This window comes from Tauraco erythrolophus, chromosome 16 (assembly GCF_009769465.1).
Source record: "Tauraco erythrolophus isolate bTauEry1 chromosome 16, bTauEry1.pri, whole genome shotgun sequence".
NCBI lineage: Eukaryota > Metazoa > Chordata > Aves > Musophagiformes > Musophagidae > Tauraco > Tauraco erythrolophus.
In genome coordinates, this window is record NC_141480.1 from 21,544,035 (window position 1) to 21,564,691 (window position 20,657).

General features: G+C 42.4%; 1 protein-coding gene across 1 annotated transcript in view; it reads left to right on the plus strand.

The window, feature by feature from the left end:
* Window positions 1–20,657, plus strand: part of ANKHD1 (ankyrin repeat and KH domain containing 1) — a 127,683-nt gene that overhangs the window by 8,451 nt on the left and 98,575 nt on the right. Inside the window, 1 exon segment of the mRNA XM_086621647.1 lies at window positions 6,952–7,105. Coding sequence (XP_086477773.1) covers window positions 6,952–7,105 — 154 coding nt within the window.

Here is a 20,657-nt window from a genome sequence, read left to right on the forward strand (position 1 = left end):
CAGGCTGGTTTTTAACTTTTTTCAGTAGTGACTGAAATTAGTAATGCTTTCTTTTCTGCAATACAGAAAAACTTTTAATGTCGCCGGCCTCTGATACCAAGAGGACTCAGCTTGTGTGTTCTGTGGCTTACCTTTTTTGAGGGTTAACTGGGGGTGCACTTATGTCTTGGGCTTATTGTTGTGGAACAGTGTTTTAATAAGAATGAATTGGAGATTTCTTGTTTGTGGAAGAACCATAAATCTAACAGCTCTGTCCAGAGGCATGTGATAAGGTGTAGTTTGTAGTGTTCAAAACTACTTAAATTTGCGTAAGGATATCTAGTGTCAATTGATTGCTTAAGAGAGAAATTAGGTAAGTGGTTAAATTTACATGAACCACTTGACTGACGCTTGCTCATGGATGCCTGCTTACACATTTAGTGTTGGCGCAAGAAAACTGAAAAGCCAGGATCAGCAATCTGGCGTGGAAGAGTAGAATTAATTCTGATTTATTGTTTTATCTGTGTCTTTCAAATACTAGCCATAATTGTGACAATTGGCTAGCGAGTTGGAGCGCCAGGGTTGAAATCCTTTGATGGGGCTGGCCTGAGCAGAGAGGAGCTGCCGGACGCACGGCAGGGCTCTCGCCATGGGTTGTCTCACCTTGGTTCTAGTGAGCTGGAGCTGATGCTGAGATCAGTTTGAGTGTGTGCTAACACCTCAAGAACATACTGCGCAGTTTTGCACACAAACGTCAGGCTTCTGGACTGCACGGTGAGTGTGAGAGGCACTTTCCTTGTTTCCAGTGACAAAGCAAAAGTTGTGTCCTTCTTTATTTACGTTGTGTCTGTAGCAGCCTTTGCAAAATGAACCTGGGTTTTGAAATGAACTTGGCACAGCCCGGGTCCTATAGCTGCCTGCTTCATTATCTGTAATTGCTTAATATGTATTGGAATAAAGGCTGTCCTTTCGATAATCCTGCCTCAAGTTAGTCAGCTTCCTATTGTAATTGGAGCTAAACAGATTTGCACGGCTCCTCTCCCCCCTGCCCCTCCCAGTCTAATTTGCTGCCTACAAAACTGTTGTGGACTGCAGAACTTAGGTGGCACACAGGCGTGAACAGCTCCACTTACGCGTGGGGGGCAGTGGGTTTGTGTCCTCGCAGGGAGCCGACCTGATCTAATGGCTTGCTGTGCCCAGAAGAGGAATGTTCCAGTTTAGACCCCTTCGTAAGCCCGTGAAATTCCGTGAAGTGGTAGAAAAATGATTTAACACACCCCCTCCCCAAGTTTTATCCCTTTTTGGTGTGTTAAATCAACCCATGAAAGTGACTGATCCCTGCTTGACTGGTCACAAGATGAGCAGTGACTGGAAATGGTGCTTCAGATACTTTATGCTTTCTCTGCTGAGGTGGTGATGTCCCCAAGCACCCTGTAACCTCCTGTGGGTTGGTAGGGTACTTTATAATCACAAGATCCGTAGGGCCAGCACTGGGATGTGATCTCTGGGCGATTCACAGATCTTAGTTGCATCTGTCTTCCTGGGCTGAAACTTTTTTCGAAGAAACTGTCTTCAGAAATTACAGTTCAAGCCCAACAGAGTGAGTATGGTCTTGCATCACTAATTATGGCTGAATTGTTGTTTACATTGATTATATGTTGTTCCTCTGTACTGACTCTGAAGTACTTCTCCAAAACATTTCTCTTCTTTCTCTAACTTTTAAGTGCCAAGAAAGGGCAGTATACTGAGGTCTCACTGACAGGTTTTCTGAAAATACCTGCATTTGTGTGTGGTTTTTCCTCTTCCTTTACAGCGTCTCTTGAAACTAAAATAATAAGGAAGATACCTTAAGTAGGTGCAAAAATGTGTGACTGGCATGGCTGCGTTGGGGGGAGGCAGTGTTTACAGTGCATCTTAAGGGAAAGCAAAGCCTTTTGCTGGTGTGAAGAGTCCACACCAGGGGTGTAGTGGTACGCTTGTCACAGGAAGCTCCTCCGAGTGCCATGTCGGTGACAAAATCCTTCACTTTACTTTCTCCTTGGCATAATTATTTTTAAGTTTTGAAGCTGTCGATCTTTTATATGTGGAATTTAAAGGGGTTTGATGTCAAATTTGAAATACAAACTCATTTTCAGTCTTAATTTAGTGTTACGGTATCTGATGTCCTATCAGTATTCCCTAAAACTTTTAGAGCAGGATTACAAGTAGTAATTAGATGTTGGCATTCAGTGTAATAAAGGACATGACAACATAAACTGTCAGAGGCTGTTTGTCAGACAAAACCACAATATCTTCCTAGTGTGATCCTAATACAATGTTGCACATTTTGTTTATTATAGAATGAAAAGAGTTTAAATAGAGATGATCTGTTTCGGTTTCATAGGCGTGAATTTCAGCCTGATCTATAGGCCTTAAGGAAGCCGAAGTCCCTCTGCATATATTCGGATCTGTTTAGACATATGTCCAAATGGAATTATTATAGAAATAATAACACAAAAGAGAAAATCAGGTAGTTTGTTTGTTTGCATAATAAATAGAAGTTGAGATGTCCCAGTCAAAGCCTTGAGTTGGCGTTGTTTGTAGATGCTCCACAACCACAGAGCAAGGAGTATTGTTACTCCAGAAGAGTGTTCATAGTTCGGGGTGTATCTAGAAAATCAAGTTCAAGGAAGTGATTTAATAGCAGCTTTCTCTTTCCTATCAACACTTTCTGTAAAGATTGTCTTTCCAGAAGTACTAGTTTGGCATGAATGGAAGGAGAAGGTGGAAGGAGCTGTCTCTGCTGCTGCCCTTACAGCAGTAGGAGCAGAGACTGGTGCTGGTACAGCTGCAACAGGAAGCTTTTCCACAGTCTGTAAGCAGTAACAGGCTATTTGTAAGCAGGTCGGGGCTATTCTGGCAAAAGTGCTTTTTTTTTTTTTGCAGTAGTGCAACACAGGAAGGATCAGTTTAGACTTTTAGAAATGTGTTTCTAACCTGTATGTTATTGCCTGTGCATCTTGCAGGAATTGCTGGTGTGAGTTGTGATGTTAGTGCTTGGAGAGTTGCCTTTGCGTACCCTTGACCTGTGGTCAACGCGGTCATGGTATTAACATCTACATACTGGTGTGGCCGAGTCCAAATGGCTGTGAACGTAGCTGCTACGGAGGCTGGGAGGAACCGGTGGTGTAACTGGATCTGCAGAGCTGCCAGGCTGCTGCAGTCCTTGGCAGAACTTCAGGAAGGGTCCACCATTCCTGTGGATGAGCATGAAACATGACGATGGAGTGAAGTGCGCTGATGTTCAGCGCCCTGTCGTCGGGTCCCATGCAGCTGGCAACTTTTGGGGGTTTGATTGGGGATTATTCCTAGTTGCAGCTGTTTTGGCTGTTAGAATAATGTCTTGAATCGCGTGTTCCTAATGAGCCTTACCAAGTAAGATGCTTATTAACTGCCCAAAGCAGCTCGCAAAATAATCCAAAAATAGCACAGTGACTGGTTACTCTATCACTTTGTTGCAGACCTGATTAGGAGGGCACAGAGTGCCTAAATTTTGCCGCATGAGCAGTGTATCAAGTCTTCCAGGAATGCTAACATGAAATCTGTCTTTTTTGTTTTGTTTTGTTGTGGTTTCCTGCCCCTCCCCCCACCCCCCAATTTGTTTTTTGTTTATAAAGTAAAATTTGTTTGCTGTATTTGGGTAGTTTATTTATTTTTTTTTTAAATTACTATCAGTATGTGATCATTGCAAGTCACTTCCATTCACAAGAGACATCTGGTTGGTTAGGTGATTTCCTGCTCTGCTGTTAAAGTATCTAGCTGCTCGTCCTCTCTAGCCTTGTCTTGGTGTGTGAGAAACTGCATTGCTGTACAGAAGTGGCAGAGGTTCTGACTTGAAAATGCGTCGAAACTTGTTCTGTGGGACTGGCAATAATACAGCTATTTATTTTAAAATTTGATTTTTACTTAAGATCAAAACAAAAACTAAAAATTGATGCTCCACATGTGCAGAAATAATGAAAGCAGCTGCCTTTTCTTGCTGTGATGTAAAACTAAGATGAAAACACTGTATGTGAAGCAATATTTTTGTTTGAGTTTTTAAGTGTGCAAGGTCTCTGGCAGTATGGTTGCAAACCTAAAAAGGGCTGAAAGGCAGTAAGAGGTGAAAAGAGTGGTGAAAAAACCAGACTGCACCAATGCCTGCCAAGCTTGTACCATAAGTAAAAGTTGCGTATGTAATTCACTTTAAGTAGTGTTTGCATAATCCGTATTAAAAGACAGACTCTTCTAGAGGTTCCTGTAAACAACATGTCCTTCCTGTTGAGGGGAGAGAAGTTCCTTGTGTGTTGATACAGTATTTGTGAATGGTGAATGAACACTGATTTAAATTCAAGAGGTGTGTTGTTGCAGGTAGTGCCCTGGAAATCTGTGCAAGTGAGCTCGGGCTGGCAGCAGTCAGGGAGAAAATGGTTCATGTCTGTACTGAAGTGTCAAAAAATGAAATTTTGAAACTTTTAGCGGGACAGCTTTTGGAAGATCAATGCAAGGCTGGTGTGCTTACCTTTGCCTGGGTGTTAGGCTCTTCCCAAGGCTGGAAGTTAAGCCTTGCCAGAAGCTGCTATGAACTTTTCTGCAGTATTTGTTGTTTGTTAGTGCAGTTGCGTCAGTGGTAGGCAGCATTTTTACCCCTTTTGTTGTGTCTTCACAAGGAGCACTGCTGTTAAATTTAGTGGTGTAATTGAAAAAGAAAAAAAGTCCATTAGCACGAAATAAAATTTCTTGTATTTAGTTCTCAACTGTATATAATGAGTAGTCCCTTATGCAAACAGTGGGATTTCTGCTGGTCACCAGGTCACACAAACGTTGTTGCGATAGGGATAATATGTCTGGCATACTGGGGAGGCAGAGTGCCTTGGGTAGTCTTGACAGAGAAAACGAAAAACCCTCAAGTGCTCTTGTAGATGAGGGGGAGTTTTTCCAGAAGTCAGTGTTGCATCAGAGCTTATGCCAGCAGGGAGCCCTTAAGCTGGCTAGGTGGGGATAACGTGGGATTTGAGTTCTGCAGAGGGGAATCTGACCGTAGGGATACATTTTGCTGTGAGTTGCAAATATCTCCTCTTTGATTCTAGTAAAAATGTGTATCACTGGCTTAGGTCACTAATTTTTTGCTTGTTTAATATTCAGCTCTTTCTCACAGTGTCAGTTCTCTTATTTTAGGACCGTTGTCTGAACTAACCTAGAAATCTTGCTCCTTCGAGCCCTAAGTTGTAGCCTGCTGTCTTAGCTTTAGTATTTGGGCCTTGGCACAGAAGATACAGTATCTGTAAGCTAGCCAATTCGTGCGTATCCACAAAGATGTGGAACTCATGTTCTGTGTTCCTAAAAGCCACTCTTGCTCCCTAATGCCCGTTGGGCACCCCAGGGGATAGTGTTACACAACAATTACATATAAAAAAAGGGAAGAAATTAACGGAGTTGCTCTTGAATAGCAGTGCTCTATGTAGCTCTCCAGACTCCTGTTAACATTTGTCGCATGATGGGACACTTAATGAATTTGCAGTTGGCCTGATCTGATTTTTTGGAAGTATAAACTGTCGTTTTCTTAAGGTGTTGTGGGGTATTGTGTGATAGGGCTGAATATGGTGATAGCTGACTGCTGTGCTGAGAGGGAGAAGGGAAGCATTAGGGGAGAACAGAGAAAGGAAGGTGAGACTGGGGCATGGAGTGGGAAAGGGCAGCAATGGTTGTATAGTGAGCGCCTCTCATTTCTACGACGTGTTTAAGGCACCGATAGTGTTGAACAGATAATGTCTAGTTATGAAATAGTGTTTTTATCTTAAAATATTACTGAAAATAGAGGAAATTATGTCTGAACTTGATACAGATTCTGAAATGTAGTTCTCCTCTCAGTAGAGTGAGTCAGGTATCCTCGTTTACTCTGGCAAGCTGTCATACAACTACAGTGTGTTATGTTGAGTAATTCCATGAGTTTCTATTTGGAGATCATGTGGGCCACTGGTGGGACAGCATTATTGCTGCTCAGTTGGAGTACCTGCTTGCTTAATTGTTCTGTTCGCTCTCTACAATTACCTGGAAGGAAGTTGTAGGGAGATGGGGGTCAGTCTCTTCTCCCACGGTATGAATGACAGGACGAGAGGAAATGGCCTCAAGTTATGCTGGGGGAAATTTAGGTTAGATATCAGGAAGAATTTCTTTCCAGAGAGGGTTGTGAAGTATTGGAACAGGCTGCCCAGGGAGGTGGTGGAGTCCCCATCCCTGGAGGTGTTTAAAAACCGTGTGGATTTGGTGTTGAGCAACATGGTTTAGGGACCCTGACAGTGCAGGGTGAATGGTTGGACTCGATCTTGAAGGTCTCTTCCAACCAGACGATTCTATGATTCTATGGATCTGTTCTTGTCTAGAAAACATTGATGACTGGGGTAATACTGAGTGTCAGCTTGGAAACGGATGTTTGGGGTTTGAATTTTCGTCAACTGCTGTGTTTCTACTCAAAACAAACAAAATGCTTGTGCTACATTAGTGGAAATTACTTTTAAAATAGAACTGAAAGGCATCTTGGGAAACCATTTAGTCCCTCCCGTCATAACTGGCAGCTTTTTTTAATAACAAGGTAGTCAGACTTCTGGTGATGAAGATGCTAGAGCCTCTTGTGACAGCCTGTTTGGTGGTTGACTGTCCAAACATGCATAACGTTTTTTCAATATTTAGTCTGAGTTGTCCTTGCTATAGTTTAAGTTCTTGTTAACTGTAGTTTTTACAGTAAACTGTTTTTCATGTAGAGTTTTTTCTTTTGTGATTTCAACTACCTCTTCAGTGAGTTGACCAGATGGTTTTACAGCTGTGTCCTGTAGTCTGGACAATTACAATGTGATTATGATAGTACGGTTAAATTATTTTGTGTTTGTTTCTACTATTTTAGATTTAGTATAAAACTTCAAAGTGGTAAAATTATTTTTCTGATTTGGCAAACAGGTTGAATCATTTATTTTGGACCAAGAAGATCTTGATAACCCAGTACTTAAAACCACGTCGGAGTTATTCTTATCGAGTGCTGCAGAAGGTGCGGACTTGAGAACTGTGGATCCAGAAACACAAGCAAGACTAGAAGCTTTACTGGAGGCAGCAGGTACTTTCTTTTTTTTTTCTTTTTTTTTTTTTTCCCTGAACCTAACTTGCACACAGACCTGGCAATCTGTAAATTTCGACCCTAGTGAAATATTCACAAGTGTGGAAATTGACCGTGATGTTGGGGAGTAGAATGTGGAAAATGAGCTTGTAATTCTTACAAGCTTGAGGGTGCTTCGTCCACTCTTTCTGTACATACAAAGTTAGAAAAGTTAATTTGAATGAAATGGTATTTCATTGGCCAGATGAGATTACTTGTGTTACCAGAGGGAGGATTGAAAGGGAGTGAATGGAAGGAAGGAGACTTGCTAAAATGACTTTCTTTCGGTCAGTATATAATTATTAATTCATTGCTCTAGAAATTTGTAGGTGAAATGCTTGTTTCTCTGTTTGACTTTCACAAAAATATTTTTCTGTTCTGAGATATGACTGTTGGAAAATTCATATTTGATGTTCATGTCGCGGAATGAGGCTGGAACACAGTGCCACTACATTTGTTACTTTTATAGTGAAAGCTTGACTAGTGTAAGTCTTTCTAAGGTTTGTGACTCAGGTGTTTGCAGTGGGTTTGAAAATTATTTATCAGTTTCAAAATTCCAAGGACAAAAAGATATAAAACCCTGCTTTGAATCAAAGGCTGTTTGATCATTATGAGTGCGTACTCAGACTAGTATTAGTGTGCTGAAATTGGCATTTTCAAACTTTAGCTTTGAACACACTAAAGAGCTAGAGAAAATAGCATTTATTTGCAGGTTTTTAGGTGTAAAGCTATGTACAGTCTTAAAGGTGGACCTCATTCTGAGGAAGTAAAGGGGGCAAGGGACTCAGACTTTGTGCTCTCTTGGCATTTTGAATTTGAAAAAAAAAACATAACATAACTTTCGTCAGCAGAAAGTTGCAGCAGTCTAAGTAAAGGTTGTCCCCTAAAATTCTTCTGACCTGATGTAGCTCTTGGGAGACCAAACCTTGCTTTGCAGGGAAGATAAACTATTTCTGGGATACTCGAGACACTACGAGAATTTAAATAATCTGATCCCTTTTTAACGCAAATCAGTTTTGATTTCTCTCATGTAACCGATGACTGGTGTGTTCTAAAGCCTATTGCTAGCGTTATACATTGTCAGTGGAGATGTCTGATGGCCACTGTCAGTCTCTGAGGTACGTGCTTACATCTGGAGTTGCAGTGTTCAAAATGCCTTCATGATATTTAACAAATCTAGGAGGTGCCATTGCTGCTTGTAATACCTGTGAGAATGCGTTCTTTAGGTAGCTATACAGTAGTTGGCCACTTGTCCCCAGGATTAGATAATTTGTTTTTAATCTAAGATTTTCTGTGCTTATATTGCCTGAGTGCTTGGAGTAGGAACGTAGAAAATGCGCAGAACAGAAGGAATCTGGAAAGAAAAGCAAATAAAAAAAAGAGAGTGGTTTTGTTTGGGGGCTTCATCTCTCTCTAAAAAGACAGAATTAACAATGGACAAAATTAATGCCACTTGCTGAACGCGTGAGATCAAAAGGCTGAAAACACTCTTGAGAAGGTCCTCTAGTTAAGCAGTACTTGTCTTTCCCACTGTGAATTTGGACACTGAGAATATCATTAGGCTCACCTAAAGGAGACACTGAGAATCTGGTAGTTCGTTAATAAAACCTCTAATTTGAAAGTGATTGGAAAAGCAGCTAGTGATTCTGAGAATGTTCTCATGATAGTCACTGGATTTCCCTGGCTCGTTTGGCTGAAAAGACCTTTTCTAACCTCAAGTGAACTTCCAGCTTTTCATCATGGCAACAAAGAAAGGGGCCTAGTGTTGGGACTTTGTGTTGTTTTGCAGTTTGGCAAAAGCGAGTGATTTCTCCTGTTATTTTAGTCACATTTTGGTCCCAGCGTTAAGGATAGCTGGCAAAAGTAGATGGTGGAACTGTTGTTCCAACAAGTAGTGTAGTTACAGCCTTGTCTGATGTGGTTGCCAAAGTAGGTTGGCCTTCATTATGATGATCCCCTCTGCTCTGAGGCTTGGTCCTGCCATACAAACTAGAGGAGAGTCAGTCTTGCGTTCAGTGTCTCAGATTTCTCAGGGTTTCTCACATGCAGGGTTCATGGCTGTGTCATGAGGATCTTAATGAGTATGACTGCAGAACTAGTTTTGCTCATTCTTCATGAATCCTTTCATGTTCAGATCTCACATGGACATACTGCTTATTAATTCTGGAAGATAAGTTCTAGCAACTGCAGCCAGATGGGATGAAGCTCTTCAAACCACGCAGAAGTGGTTTTCAGCCATTGCACTCTTTAAGATTTGTGGGAGTTCTGTTTTGTTTTTAAGGAGCTCTCTTGATTCGAGAGCCCGTCAGGCCTCCATGTGCAGATGTAGAGGCCAGAGGTTACTTGAACTGCTTGAAAAGGTTTCTATATGTTATCTTTACCCATCATCGAGTGCTGGTTGTTTTTTTTTCACAGTTTAGCTTGTTTGTTCTGTTTCCAAGAGGACTTAAAACATTTTGGGATTTTGGATGCTACAGCCTTAGGTAGAATTTCTAGGAGGAGGGTTGTGCCTCGCCCCCTTTTCCGTAGCAGCAAGTGTACACGTATGTGCATACACGCGTGCCCAGCGGTTAGATTCCCCGTGCTTACTAGGTCCTCGAAAAACCTGACCGATTAACTTCATTTGGACAACCACACTTCCTTCTGTAATTCGTTTAAGCAAAGCACAGGCACTTTGTTAATGAGCAACTTCTTTAAACAGCTCTCAGTGATGGTATTATTTCACAAAAAAACTAGTTTTACATTTTGAAGACTGAGAGAATTCACTTTTCTATGAATGTCATAAATATGCATTGTTTTCATCTTCAGAAGTTGAACATAAATTAAAACAATCCTGTTCTTTGGTGGGAAGTTATCCTAAATAAACCAAGTCTTTTGTACACCTTTCTTCAGTTTGGCTCCTAGTAGCAAAGAAGAGATTTGTAAGTAAATCTATGGCAAGAGAACCACACTGTTTGGAGTCTTGTTGCTGTTTTTCAGACTGTAATTAAACACGTTCTTAGTATTGTAACAGTGGATTCGTGTTCTGCACTAGAAACATTCAGCTCCACTGCTAATTAGGATACTGTTTATTTCTGAAAATAATATTCCAGCTCTGAAGAATCATGTTTTTTTTGTGGCTCTTCAGTAAGGTTACCTATTAAATTTCTCTTTGCTGCTGTGGATGAATGGTGTAACATTTAGAGCTCTTGCTTTTCCTGCTGGGTTCATCTGTGGATCCTAACAGGACAAACTCATCTTCAAAGAGCTGGGGAAAGTTTGACAGGTTAAAGCTTTTTTCTTTTCTGGTCCTGCCTTTATAGGCATCAGGAAGGGAAAATGGCTCGCTATGTAGTGCGGTCCTCTTTCTGGGGTACGGATTGTTTCGTAAAGAGGATGGAGAAGAGTGCTGGTTGAACCACCCAAAACACACAATTCCACAGAAGTTTGTAAAATGTCGATCACGTTAATCCCTGCAGGTAAAATACCCTGTTGGTAGAGTTTCAGCAGGATTTTGCAGAGTTTTCTAGGAAGTGATGTAGAATGTCACTGAACTGATTTTTCACTTGAGGAAATAGTTTGAGTGCTTGTGTCCTTACCAGCATATCTTTTGAGCATGTTCCTTCTCAGTCTGAATGTCGAAGCACTCTGACAATGAAGAATCAAAAAAGTAGATGCAGAAGGAAGTGGTAAAGAAACTCTTTGTCTAGCATTGGAGCACTTGGTGTTCCTGTTGAGTATCTACACAGGGAGGGAGGAGTTTTGTTAGCAGTGAGTTCTTCGTAAGTCCTACTATTGTCTATAAAGAGGTTTGTGAGGAAAATCAGGGTATTTTGGAGAAGAACCATGTTCAGCCAAGGATTTGCTTAAAGAAAGAGATGTGAGTAGTCTATGTTCAAACAGGGAGCAGAGTGGTACACATCCTTCTTTTCTGTTGGAATACAGGACTAAAGGTGACTAGAGACCCTCACAGAGATGGTTTGGTGTATTTGAGACTTTGGGGGATTTAATGCAGTGTAAGTGGTGAAAGAGAAATCCGGTTGTAATAACAAGTGGCTGTTAATACCTGCTGAATTTCAGTAGTTGATTCAGATGTAAGGGCCCGATGCTGCTCTTGGGAAAGCTGGTAGGGTGCAGGGGGTTGGGGGCTGGGTTGTGTGTTCTGGCACTGGGGAAGGCAAAAAGTAGAAGTAATCACCTACTTAGTGGAAATACAGAACACAGGTCGAAATATGAATGGGCCCAGATAAAATCTGCCTGCTTTAGGATAAATTGAAAGGCTAGAGTGAGATTCAGCAGTTGGAAAATGGAATGCTTTCCAGTGTGTGTATGCATCTCTGTATTTACTCAATTGCCAAGCTGTCCAGCAAACCTGTCCTTTTTTTTTATGTGACCAAACTCATTCATTATTTACTAACATCAAGGTTGATTTACTTTATTTTAATTTAAAAAAAATTACATTTGTTTCCCCAACATTAGAGAGCTTGAATGTGACAAGATAGGCCTGTGATCCAGCACTCCCAGGGAGTGAGCTGTGGTCCAAAGAACCCTTCTAAAGATGCACAGCTTGCTTTCCTTCTGTGTCAGAGACCCCTTGGAAAGTGGCGGGGACTGGCTAGATAAATCCTTTGGTCATGTTGTTTGTGATCAATGAGATTAATGTGTGGACCTGGTGTTCCTTATCTTAGGAGTGACGAGTAACTTACTTGTGATGTAAATGGAGGTGGGCATCTAATCCGTTAGAAACTTAAACTCTAAAGGCTGAGGATTGCAGAAAACGGTCCATTCATGTTTGTCAATTTAATGGCTGCACCTCTGCTTGTGGAATGTAATAAATATATTTCTAGACCTGTATTGGTGTTCTTGGGGGGAAAAAAAAAAGGATCTTTATTGATCGGTATCTGAGAGAGGATTACTAGAATTTAAGGAAAGATGGAACTTTATTGTAAAAGTGTAGCAAGATCAAATCTGAAGTGTGTTTAACTGCCTTCGACATGGCAAAAGTCTTACTTTAGTCCAACTATTTTGACTGTTGTTTTTTGTTTTAACCATGAAAGGCTTTTTACCCTAATTTGATCTGATCCGAAACACTTGGTGTTATATGGACACAGTATATGGATCAAATAAGAGAAACAGTTTTCATTAAGAAAGTTTATTCCAGGCATTTCTCTAGAGATCTAAGCTGTACTACTACTAACAAAATCACCGCTCTCTTAACTGAAGACTTTTGCCTTTTGAGATACTGGCACATTACAATGACTTGCTCATTTTCTTTCTTCACCATCTAAAGATTCGGAGTGGGAAGGAATATATGGTATGTGAAATGTACAGATGTGTTGAGCTTTTGAGTAAGTTGGATAAACTGTCTGAATTTTGTGCATGTAATTAAATTATTAATATTGTATTTGTCTGAGGTTTTGCATGATTTAAATATTTTTTCTAATCTAGTAGACTTCTAGATTAGAAAAAGTCCAGTCTAATCATGCTCTTAGTCAAATTAACTTCCATACTTTGAAAGTGCATTAAATGTACCAGCTTCATATTTTTTGGCTCTTTCAGTTGGATTTTGCTGTGAAGAACAATTTCGTTGTCGTAACACTTAAATTGATGCTTTTAGGTGTCAGATAGCTAAGTTACCTTACAAGATCTGCACTTTTGGTATTCTTTGGCAAAGATGATTCTGAGATTTTAACTTTTCTTCAGTGGGGTTGGGGAGTGGGAAGAGATGAGACAAAAAGTCACAAGTTTTACTTTGTGAAATATTAAAATTGGCCAGGGTACTCCTCAGTCTTTTAAGTTATCCTGTCTCTGTGCACATCTCAGAGCCAGCCAATGCTTCCTGACCATACCGTAAACAGCTTGTGCAATTTTCCTTTTAACATGGCTTTTTCAAAGTCTCGGATATACTTTAACAACTCTACTTCTCATTTCTGTTGTACTTCTGCCGTATTTTATTTTTCATGCAAGTTGGATTCTTCTGCAAGATAAAATCCCCTTTGCTCTCTTGTTCCAATACGAGTATATTCCTGGTTTTCAGGACTTCTTGTTCTATTAGTGCTTGGAGTAACCTCAGCCAAAGAAGGAAAGTGGAGGGGGTTTGGGCAGGAGAAAAGAAGCAGTGCTTTATTTGCAGTTCTACATAATGCCTGAATTGAGGTGGAATTTAACCTATGCCAAGACGAGATCCTACTCTTTTTTTTTTAACATGTATGCTTCCTTCATCTGTCAAAGCGAGAATAATCCTGTTGAGGCGTCGCAGTGGGGTGCAGAAGCTCGCACTGGGCTTTGTGCTGCTGCTGGCTGTCTGCTCACAGCTGGCTGTGCAGCACTGCGATCTGCACTGGGGAGCTGGTACCCCTCACAGAGTACAAGGGGTCTGTTGTAGGACAGCTAAAGACTCTTGTTCATTGATAGTACATTGAAGCGAGCTTTTGTTTTGGTTGTCTTGAGATTTGTGCTAGAGATGGTGAATAAAGATCTTGCCTAGCAATGTTGCAGGTAAGCTAGTTGTATGGGTCTGATATTAGTCAGGTACAGGAAAAAAAATAGAACACTAGCTCAAACCACAGGTCGCTTACAGGTACTGTCTGATAAATATTGCTATGGACCCAAATGCCTTATGACAGAATGAATCTTAGTTGAGTGTGGTATAGTATTTCTTCTGTTCTATTTGTTGCATGCTTTCTCTCTCTGAACTGGTGTGATTCTTTCTTTGTGATGCCTGTGTAAGAGGGAAGCAAAATGAAGCAGTTACTACACCTGCAAGTTTGAGTTTATCAAAATGTGACTCTTCTCCCTAAGTGCGTCCAGGAGAGTGAGGAAGGAGTGAGGAGGTAGAAGAGCCTGTGTCTCTTGCTTGTGTTTCCTGCAAGAAGACTCTGTTAATAGTTTATTAAAAAACCTAAATTACATGGACTCGGGTGTTAAGTGTGCGTTTTTGATTGTTTTCTGCATTAGTCAGTCACGTCGTTTCCTTAGCACGTGATGATAAAGCCAGAGCTGGGAAGTGCTCAGAATGGAGTTTGATTGTGAAGTCAGTGCTTCACAGTGTGCAGAAGATGGCATCTGAACCTCCCTACTTGGATTTCATTTTTTCTCATGTTCTGTAACTCATGGCAAAGTGTGGTGGCCATAGCTGGTGCCAGTCACTTAGCTTCATACTAGACAGACTGGTAAGTCCGGTTGGTAGTTTGAACGTGTAGCCACCTCTTCTGAAGGTGATTGGAAGTATACCGTGAAATGTAGCGTAATTATGTTGGAAGCAGGGCTGCTTGCTACCTGTTTGTATACGAGTTGCTTAAACTGTCTAGTTCGTATGCTGTGAGGAGTGTCTGGGGACATGTGAGAGGAATTAACTGAGCTCTTGCTGGCAGACCTACAGTCCGTTGGTCTTCTCTCAGTTTTATAATGATATTAAATATTTGTTTTAAAGTGTCAGAAGCAACAGATTATCCTGAGTCATTAATACTTTACAGTATATGGTGTAACAGGTGAATCTGTTGCTTTTTTCAATTGGTAACTCACTTTTGACAAAATATTACTATTGTTTATTTAGGAAGTAATTACAATAAACAAGTTTCTAGGAAAACAAATTATGATGTAGTATATGCATAGTGTAAATGATCAAATTCTGCTTATTTCTGGAAAGTCAAGCTAGTTTCATCAGGTTAATGAAAAAAAAACTATGTCAAGTGTACTGCCGCTCGTCTTTGATGCTACTTGCGGAAGCAAGGGGCATTTTTTGCAGTGGGGCATGAGCACCTTCATTACCTGCTATAAATTAGTTTCTGCCTTTTTAAAGACCTTATTTTGAAAGCTAAGAGTGTAAATCTCTAAAGCAAGCTGTAGTACAGTTAAGCATCTTGCACTAAAATAGTTTATATTCTTTGTGAATATGAAGTATTTGAATACTTGAGGATTCAACACATACTAGGAAACGTTAAAAATATTGCGTTGCACAAGTTTATGCTCGTTATATGCATAGAGAAAACACTTGCTGTGGGAACAAAAGGCACAGTGCAGTTCTGTGATGACTGTTTTCCCGTGTGACAACCCAGCAGTTACTAACTTGTCATTTAGCCATCACCTTTTCCTCAAATTGCGTACAGCTCCTCAAAACTTTCTGAAAAATAGAGCTGAAAGAAATCTCAGCAGATCTAGTTTTATCTCCTCCTCTTCCTTCTGCACACACTCAGCTGCACTTGTGCCATTCCTGATGGGTGGCTTCGAGAACTGGTTAGACAAACAATCTCCAGTGCTGGAAGCTCCACAGCATGCCAAGCCAACTGCAGTCCTTACCATGAGAAGGTTTTTCCGAGGATCAGTCCAGAGTGTTACATGCTGAAATACGTACCTTGGGGCAAAGGGGACACTGAGCTGCTTTGGAAGAGCTTCATGAGGGAAGGAAGAAAGTTGTAGTCAAGCAGTTGGTGGCTTTTAGCGGAGTTGCTTTGGCTGCTTGTTTGATGTATCATATCCAAGCTCAGTGCTCCCTTTTTCCATGCAGCTATCCTTAGAACCAACTTGCAGACTGTTATCTTCCTCAGTTCTTTTATTTTTTTTTTCCCCTCTGCATAATGTAAAATCTTTCTCTGCCCTGAACTCATTTTGTTTAGACTTTCATTTGCTCTTTTTCTCCTCTGGAGTCTCTGTTCATGATCTCTGTTCTTCATAGCCTGTTTCCCCAAATTAGTCATGTTACTCAAGTTGAGCTCTGCTGATGCATGGAGAGTAGGAGTGTTATTTTCCTGTCCTGCAAGCTGTGCTTTTGTTTATACATCTGAGTTTATTATCGGCCTTTTGCAGGAGAAATGTTGGTTTACAAGTTGAATTTGACTTTAAATACAGCAATACTTTTCTGAAGAACTGTTACCTGAACGAACTACTTTTGTGTGTGAGGAATCCTATGTGCCTATATATATATGTTTATTTGCTGACACTCTTTTTTGGATACATCATAGACTTGTAGAATGGTTTGGGTGGGAAGAGACCTTAAAGATCATCTAGTTCCAACCCCCTGCCATGGGCAGGGACACCCTCCCCTAGATCAGGTTGCTCAAAGCCTCATCCAACCTGGCCTCGAACACTTCCAGGGATGGGGCATCCACAACTTCTGTGGGCAACCTGTTCCTGTGCCTCACCACCCTCTGAGTGAAGAATTTCTTCCTTATATCTAATCTAAATCTCTCCTCTTTCAGTTTAAAGCCATTGCCCCTTGTCCTATCACTGTGTGCCCTTGCAAAAAGTCCCCCTCCAGCTTTCTTGTAGGACCTTTAGGTACTGGAAGGCTGCTAGAAGGTCTCCCTGGAGCCTTCTCTTGTCCTCTAAAAACCTTATTGAATCTGAATTGTTATAAAGGCTGAAAATCTATCTGTGCTTTCAAAGAATTACATGGCTTTTGAGTAAAGAGGAAGGCCACAGTGAGGAAGACTATTCTAACCAACCTGGCCTGTCTTCCAGTTGGCTTTGCCTTGTATTGCCAAAAACAAGAAAGCAGCATGTTTGGAAGTCTCTACAGGGAAAGGAGCACATAGGAAGATGTAAGAATGAAAAGAGGAGAAACTTGTGGTGTGGCTGTGCTTTTGGCTGTTAGCCTTCTCTTATAGTGAGCACACCCAGTGCCTGATGTTCCTAAACTCTAGAGACAGAATAAGCAGAACAACTTTAGTTTAGTTTTAATGCAGATAAGAGCAAAACCTGGAGAGAAGGAATGGAAGAAGTTTGCTTTAGTAAAATCTTAATTGGCCTGACTTTTCCATACTCACTATTTGAAGGAACTCCGTCCAGAACTTGTCCATTGGACTAATGCTTGTTACAATTTCCATCTGCATGTGCTGCAAAGAAGCTCAGTAAAACTTATGCTCTGTGGTGTCATGCATTGGATTCTGTGACCTCTGATGGACGAAAACTCCATATGAAGAAGCAGAGCTTCAGAGACACTGACCTACGTGAAAGTGCATCGCTTGATGCACCTGGGTCCTCTTCCATTTTTGTTTTTGAACTGTAGGAGGATGCAGCAAAGAAGAAAAAGATGGTATGAGGGCCCAGACTGTTCTTGTAGACATATTTTTTTTCTAGTGCATCAACAGTAGATGGGTGTGTTGTTTCTTCAAGTTGAGCCATGGTAAAATAAATTAATTTTCTTTCTGGAGACTGTAGCAATCTGATTTTTGGTAGTTTCATACTCTGTAATCTACAGTGGCATTCCTAGAGAGATCTTATAATAGACTCATAGAATGGTTTGGGTTGGAAGAGACCTCAAAGATCACGTAATTCCAACCCCCCTGCCATGGGCAGGGACACCCTACACCAGGTTGCCCAAAGACTCATCCAACCTGGCCTTGAACACTTCCAGGGATGGGGCAGCCACAACTTCTCTGGGAAACCTGTGCCAGTGCCTCACCACCCTCAGAGGGCAGAATTTCTTCCTTAGATCTCATCTAAATCTCCCCTCTTTCAGTTTAAAGCCATTGCCCCATGTCCTGTCAATACATGGCCTTGTCCAAACGCCCTCTCCAGCTTTCTTGTAGGCCCTTTAGGTACTAGAAGACCACTATAAAATCTCCCTGGAGCCTTCTTTTCTCCAGGCTGAACAGCCCCAACTCTCTCAGCCTGTCTCCACAGGAGAGGTGCTCCAGCCCTTGGATCATCTTCGTGGCCTCCTCTGGACCCGCTCCAGCAGCTCCATGTCCTCCTTGTGTTGGAGACTCGAGAGCTGAGTGGAGTACTACGGGTGGGGTCTCAGGAGAGCAGAGTAGAGAGGCAGAATCACCTCCCTTGATCTGCTGGCTATGCTTCTTTGGATGCAGCCCAGGATATGGTTGGCTTTTTGGGCTGCCAGCGCACAGTGCCGGCTCATGGTGAGCTTCTCATGGACGCATGAGACTGAGAGTCCAAGTCCCTCTCCTCTGGGCTGTTCTCAATCCATTTTCTGCCCAGCCTGTACTTGTGCTTGTGCTTGACCCAACATATGTGCAGGACCCTGCACTTGGCCTTGTTGAACTTCATGAGGTTCTCACAGGCCCATCTCTCCAGCCTGTCAGGGTCCCTCTGGATGACATCCCTTCCCTCCAGCATGTCCACCACACCACACAGCAAACTTGCTGAGGGTGCACTTAATCCCAGTGTACATGTTGCTGACAAAGATGTTAAATAGCACTGGCCCCAGTACTGACCCCTGAGGAATGCCACTCATCACTGGCCTCTACTTGGTCATTGAACCGTTGACCACAACCCTTTGAGTGCAACCATCCAGCCAATTTCTTATCCACTGCATGGTCCATCTGTCAAATCCATGTCTTTCCAGTTTAGAGACAAGGATGTTGTGTGGGACAGTATCAAATGCTTTGGACAAGTCCAGTTGCTCTTCCCTTATCCACCAGCGCTGTTACCCACCATAGAAGACCACCAAATGTGTCAGGCACAATTCGCCCTCAGTGAAGCCATGTTGGCTGTCACCAGTCACCTCTTTTTCTTCCATGTGCCTTAGCATAGTTTCCAGGAGGATCTGCTCCATGATCTTGCTGGGCACAGAGGTGAGACTGACTGGCCTGTAGTTCCCTGGGTCTTCCTTTTTTCCCTTTTTAAAGATGGGGGCTATGTTTCCCCTTTTCCAGTCATTGGGAACTTCACCAGTCTGCCACGACTTCTCAAATACGATGGATAGTGGCTTAGCAACTTCATCTGCCAGTTCCCTCAGGACCCGCGGATGCACCTCATCAGGTCCCATGGACTTGTCCACCTTCAGGTTCTTTAGATGATCTCGAACCTGATCTTCTCCTACAGTGGGCGGTTCTTCATTCTCCCAGTCCCTGCCTTTGCCTTCTGTGACTTGGGCTGTGCAGCTGGAGCTCTTGCCAGTGAAGACTGAGGCAAAGAAGTCATTGAGAACCTCAGCCTTCTCCATATCCCAGGTAGCCAGGTCCCCTGTTTCCTTCTGGAAAGGGCTCACGTTTTCCCTAGATTTCCTTTTATCACTGACATATCTGTAGAAGTTTTTCTTGTTGCCCTTGATGTCCCTGGCCAGATTTAACTGTATCAGGGCTTTGGGTTTCCTAACCTGATCTCTGGTTGCTCGGACAATTTCTCTGTATTCTTCCCAGGCTACCTGTCCTTGCTTCCACCCTCTGTAGGCCTTCTTTTTGTGTCCGAGTTGGTCCAGGAGCTCCTCGTTCATCCATGCAGGCCTCCTGGTGTTTTTGCCTGACTTCCTCTTTGTTGGGATGCAGCGCTGAGCTTGGAGGAGGTGATCCTTGAATATTATCCAGCTTTCTTGGTCCCTTCTTCCCTGTAGGGCTTTATCCCATAGTATTCTACCAAGCAGATCCCTGAAGAGGCCAAAGTCTGCTGTCCTGTAATCCAGGGCAGTGAGCTTGCTGAGTGGCCTCCTTGCCTCCCTAAGGATCTTGAACGCCACCATTTGATGGTCACTGCAGCCAAAGCTGCCCTTGAACTTCATATTCCCCACCAGCTCCTCCTTGTTGGTGAGAACAAGGTCCAGTAAAGCACCTCTCCTTGTTGGTTCCTCTGTCACTTGGAGAAGGAAGTTATCAACTTATCCATGCATTCCAGGAACCTCCTGGATTGCTTCTGCCCTGCCGTGTTGTCCTTCCAACAGATATCGGGGTGGTTGAAGGCCCCCATGAGGACCAGGGCTCATGAACGTCAGGCTGCTCCTATCTGTCTATGGAGGGCCTTATCCACCTGGTCTTGCTGGTCAGGTGGCCTGTGGCAGACCCCCGCTGCCATGTCCCCTGTCCCTGCCCTCCCTTTAATCCTGACCCATAAGCTCTCTCTTGTCTCCTCATCCGTCCCCAGGTGCAGCTCCATGCACTCCAGCTGGTCTTTGACATAGAGGGCAACCCCCCCTCCTCTTCGCCCCTGCCTGTCCTTCCTGAAGAGTGTGTATCCTTCTATTCCTACACTCCAGTCATAGGAGTCATCCCACCACGTCTCCTTGATGCCGATAGATCGCAACCCTGCAGGTGCACACACACCTCCTTCTCCTCTCATTTATTCCCCATGTGACGTGTGTTTGCACAGAGGCATTTAATTTTTCAGGATGTTTTGTTACGCAGCGTGTATGTAATGACAGTTCATGGAAAGGCTGTGCATCCTCGTAGGTGGAGGAGAGGTTTTGTGAACAGTTTCTCAGATGTTCAGTTGGAAACATGAATTCCTGCACTTGTCTGTGCTATACACCATCAGGGTGGTGATTTTGTTTTTTTTAAGAAATGATGCGCTTGGTCAGGCTCTGAAGACACTGGAGTGTTTTGACATGCTTTGCCATACCTAATTGGCATAAACTAGGGGCTAAAAGTCCATGGGCTTCTGGGTTAAGTAGATGATGTTACTGGCCCTCAAAGTTTATTCTTTGTTCTGGGCTTGAAAATGCAGAAGTAATTTATTTATTTTTTTTCCCAGATAGTCACTGAGTACTATACTGAGCCAGAGCCATTTTCTCGTTCAGGAAAGCAATTACAGCCCCTTTGGACTTTGTTTCCTACTGAATGCCAGAAGTTTGGAGGAAAGAGTT